This window comes from Venturia canescens, chromosome 3, assembly GCF_019457755.1.
Source record: "Venturia canescens isolate UGA chromosome 3, ASM1945775v1, whole genome shotgun sequence".
In the NCBI taxonomy this organism is placed as follows: Eukaryota; Metazoa; Arthropoda; class Insecta; order Hymenoptera; family Ichneumonidae; genus Venturia; species Venturia canescens.
In genome coordinates, this window is record NC_057423.1 from 24,732,472 (window position 1) to 24,737,550 (window position 5,079).

The following is a 5,079-nucleotide window of genomic DNA, read 5'->3' on the forward strand; positions in this document are numbered from 1 at the left end:
CTTTCAAAGTTATTTGATGTTAAAGTTAATTTTTAAAGTATTTAACCGTTTATTTTGCGTCAAACATAATTGTCTCCACTTGTATCATAAATTTATGACTCAAATATTAAAAATATTTTTTTTCTGGCATGCCACCAAAGTTTTTTTTCAAAAAATTAAAATTTATTAGGGTATTACTTCAATCAAAAAATTGTTTATCAACAAAATCAATTTTTATTATATTTAAATTATTCTAATAGTAAAAAAATTTGGTTCATTTATCTCAATTAATTTATTTGCATAGATTTATATTTTTATTCATAGATTACACATAGTTTTATAGCTTTTTTTATAGAAAAAAATCGAATAACTAGTATAAACAAAAAGTGTTAATGGAAGGGAAAAGAAGTTATTTTTTCTACATATATTCAATTTTTTTTTACAAAAAATAGACTGTAATGTTATAATTTACAACAAATTGAGTCAAATAAGCACTTTTAAAGAAACCTATCCAATTAAATTCCTCTTGTTACAATTAGGGAACTTTTTTCGATATTCACTAACAACTAATAATAAATATTGAAGTTGTTCTTCATTTTTGGTGAGACACTTATTGTAATCTTCAATTAATGCTACACCACGCTCCGCAACATCATTGACGACAGCTAACTTATTGAAAAATTCCTTGCATTCTGGAAAACTGTTATTATTGGACCAACTGTCTACATTTTCATCAATAAAATCATGTGGCAAATCAAATTCTTCAAATAAAGTGAGTGATTCCGTAGATACAAAGTCACTGATATCTTTTTCCAACAATTCGTTTGAATTGCTTGTCACTTCATATTTTCTAGCTTGAGAAACAGAAGATTTGTTATTTTTTAAGTTTTCAACCATTTTAAGCTTCACACTCTGGTCAAGAGAATCATCAAATAAAGCCATAACGGCTAATTGATCATTTAAATACCATAAATGTCTGACCATTTTATTCAGCGCAGCTTGCGATATGGACGAGTTTATTGTTTTATATGATATTAACTCTTGCATCAAAGTCAAATCATTATTTGGAGCCAAGATCGCCGAGGGTGAAGTAAACCAAGCTTTTACATACGTTGTAACAATGAAAATACAAATATGACGAAGATTATTCAATTCACGAGCTATCATTTTAAACTCATCCCGAAAGATAAACATTTTTAAACAATAAATTGCCTTTGACATCCAACGAGCATGACTCATGGCTCCCGGGCTTTTAAAGGTGTAATTATCTTTGGGCGCAGCTCCCAAGAAAATGGATGCCAACTCCAAAAATTCTCGATAATCATTTCTTGAATGAAATTTCTGCAATCAAATCAAGAAAATTTTTGTTATTTTCAATGAGTAGTTTCACAGACCAACTGAAGATTTTTGATTGTTCACGCCAAAAAAGTGAAGTGGGAATCAGAAAGTTTTTCAAAAAAAGCAGCATAATCTGAGTTAAACTAAAAATTTTTATCACCCTAGAATGTTTTCTGTGTACTTTTGTTACTCCAATAACAAACTCAAACCATACCTGCAAATAATTGTCAATAAAACTCAGTAATCCATCCTTTTTGTCTGATAGTATACTCGCAACCACGTCGTCGTTGATGCCAGCGTTATATTTAGACGTGTTAATTTTATTCCAACGGATTTTAAATCGATTGAAGAATGGAACGTTTGGACCTGATTGCACCGGCCAGTACGCTTCAAAAACGCCTTTTAAGACTAGTTCCATTATATGATGACGGCAAGGTAACCATATGAGCTTTCGTTTCAGGATTTTCTCTAATTCTACGCCAGCTCCATGATGAATTCCTATAGATTTAGCAGATAACATTATAATGAAAAACGCGAATTACAAATCCGAAAAACTTAATAAATAATAAGTTGATCTCCATAAAAAAATTTATCTTTAAATAATATTTAACTTTAAAAATTTTATTTTTGTTCATAGAAAAAAGGTACTAGAAATTTTTAGAAATATTCGACTTTGAACGTAGAAAAAACTTATTTTTAACAGTTATCATTCAGCATTTTTCCAAATCGAATTTTTTTTTTCAAGTGAGAAGTTATAATAATAATTTACCCGTATTGGTAGCTGCAGTATCAAAACAGATTGCTTTGATATAATTGGTGACACCCCACTGCATTAAAGTTGAGTGCACAGCAGAAGCTTGTTGAATTCCAGTTCCTTCATTAATTTTTGGAACACCCAACAGTTGTTCACTCCCAGACGATGTTAAAAGAACCGGAAGTCTATCGACTGTCTCTGTCCCAACAATATCTTCTAAGAGCTTTCCATCCCAATGTACCACATAGTTATCTTCGAATTTTAAGTCTTCTTTCAAGCCTTCCGCAATTTCTTTTCGACGAGTGTTACGGTATCGTTGTATAGTTTTATAGCTCAAATTAACAGTGCTAATATCAATCCCAAGACTTTTTAAAACAGCAGCCAAAATATATGTAGCACTTCGGCTACTCACATTACAACGATCAAGTGCAGCGACTAATTCTGGAGTCATAATATTTCTTTTTGGGATTCGATTTTTTGTTAAAAATTCCATTTCAAAGTCAGACACATTCGAATTCCGGCTCAAAGTTGAATCCGATTTGGATTGCAACTCTTGACTAGATGTTGTAGCATCACAATTATTAGTAATGTTACAGTCGCGTGAACTGTTTTCTAAAAAAAAAATCAATAATTTTTATACCATTGAATAAAAGATAAACAAGACTACAAGGCAACCAGCTATAAGAGTATAACTTTTGTGTAAAATATATGAAAAAAATAAGACGTAAAAATTTGGTTTAGACTCTCTACTTCCCTTACTTCACTCACTTATAGAAATTAATGTTAATGAATACGTACCTACTTCATCAATTTCCATTATTTCTTCTGATTCTTTAATCCTTTCATTTGAATTATTATGATTAACGTTTGTCCCAGCAATGTCAAATAATTGTTGAAGCTTTTTTACAAAACTATCCTCTCTTTGCTTTTGTGCACGTGATTTTTTTCTTTTGTGATTGCATTTTATATACTTCCATTTTTTGAAGATACCGACTATTTTTTTAATAACGTTACGAGAGCCACAAGTTGGCCTGTGTAAATTATTCCAGCAGTTTTGAATAATACCACCAGTTTTTGAAGCACTATCATGAAGTTTGAGTTTTAAAACTTTATGATGATAGAAAAATAACGATAAAACTTCGTTAACAGTCGGAAGTTTACGGTTGTTAATTTTCTCGATGGGAACACCAATTAAATAAATTTTTTCCGTTATCATATTAGCGCTTTTGGTAAAAAAATCAGATTTTCACTTAACTAAGTAACATAATAAATTATTCCACAAAAATGAAATTAACTAATTATTTATGACACTACAATTAGGGTTAAAGTAATTACTACACTGAAATTGTTATAGTTAACTGATAACTTATTATTATCGAACAAACACAACTAAACAAAGTAAAGAAATGCAGAAGAAAATTTCACTTAGAATAATTTATAACAATAAAATAAATTTAATTAGATAATGTTCAAAATACGACGCACAATTAAAAATGAATAAGTAGGAATACTCATACGCTGAGAGCTTTGTCTTAGAACGATGCAATGGTAAAAACTAGGTGGTGGGGATAAAGGAAAACTTTGTACTCAGTTCTGCGGTAAGGGTAGGGGTAGCAGATTCGCGTGAAGCCCGCGACACCTCGCAGCGTCAACCATTCAAGGTCAGACAATAAACATTGCTAATGAACATTTGCAAACGTAACAGTAGAAAACGAGTACTTCGAAGTGCGACAGAACTATGATCGAGAAAGATAGAACAATAAAGAGTTAATGATGAAAGTTTGCAAATTGAATATCGTAGATAAAAGTGTATACCTATGCAAATAAATGAGTCAAATTTTTTTTACTATTAGAATAATTTAAATATAATAAAAATTGATTTTGCTGATAAACAATTTTTTGATTGAAGTAATACCCTAATAAATTTTGATTTTTTGAAAAAAACTTTAGTGGCATGCCAGAAAAAAAATATTTGTAATATTTGAGTTATAAATTTATGATACAAGTGGAGACAATTATGTTTGACGCAAAATAAACGGTTAAATACTTTAAAAATTAACTTTAACATCAAATAACTTTGAAAGGAGTGAGTTTATCGAAAAATGTGAAGAGACCTTTTTTGTAGAGCACTAAATTTCCCTTAAGAATAATCCATGGTCTTGAAAAAATATTGATATTTAAGGTCATTTTGGAAATCCCGAATACAAAGTAAAAAATTGAAAAAATATACCAATGTTTAAGGCTCGATTACAAGGAATGGGCTCGTCTTACGAAAGTTTACTAAGAGAGCTTTTTTGTGGGGAATTTAATTTCCTACAAGGGTAAGAGATGAAAAAATTTTTTAAAATTGACTAAGTCCGAATTTTATGCAAAAAACGCGGCAACTATTGAAAAATCAATAACTGCAATGATGCACCTCTTAATATTATTATTAAAAGCTTAAACTTTCTGGAAACTTTTTTTTTATCGTCATGAACAATATTTTCAGAGTACCGTCAAGAAAAAAAATTGTTCAATTTTTTTGGCCCAGTCTAATACGCATCCAATAGAAACTTTCGTGGGTCGATATGATCACGATTAATCACAGCACCGGTTGACAAGCGATTTTCAAATGCGCTGTCAATTTCACGCCATGTTAATCCATGATCATTTAATCCTCCGCCCCAATGTATGAAGCGTTGGCGTGTTGCCTGCTTCAAACATTCGAGACGCAAGATTTGCGAAGTGACCGAGTGGTGATATCCCAGTCGCGGTCGTTTCGATCGAACTTGCTCCTCCAGCGATTCGATGAGGGTATCACACTGGTGTTCCCACACCAAAAATTGCTCCAACGTCCGCAGGAGAGTTGCTTGCATACGCAGCAATTGCTCGGTAGCGATGTCGACGGTGAGAGACATGATGCGCTGAACGAAATTTGACTCGAAATGTAACTGTTACGTCGTCTCAACAGAGTCTGAACCTTCATCAAAATTGTTTCATTTTATATACGCGTTTTTTCGTTTCTGAGG

At 31.5% G+C, this 5,079-nt stretch overlaps 1 protein-coding gene across 1 annotated transcript; it reads right to left on the reverse strand.

Moving 5' to 3' along the window:
- Positions 1–452: 452 nt before the first annotated feature.
- LOC122407665 (uncharacterized) lies at positions 453–2,534 on the reverse strand. The gene is made up of 3 exons (XM_043414016.1): positions 2,087–2,534; positions 1,532–1,815; positions 453–1,320 (listed from the first exon to the last, which is right to left on the reverse strand). The coding sequence occupies exons 1-3, from the start codon at positions 2,520–2,522 to the stop codon at positions 487–489; spliced, it is 1,554 nt and encodes a 517-aa protein (XP_043269951.1). The 5' UTR covers positions 2,523–2,534; the 3' UTR covers positions 453–486.
- Between the last annotated feature and the right edge of the window lie 2,545 nt (positions 2,535–5,079).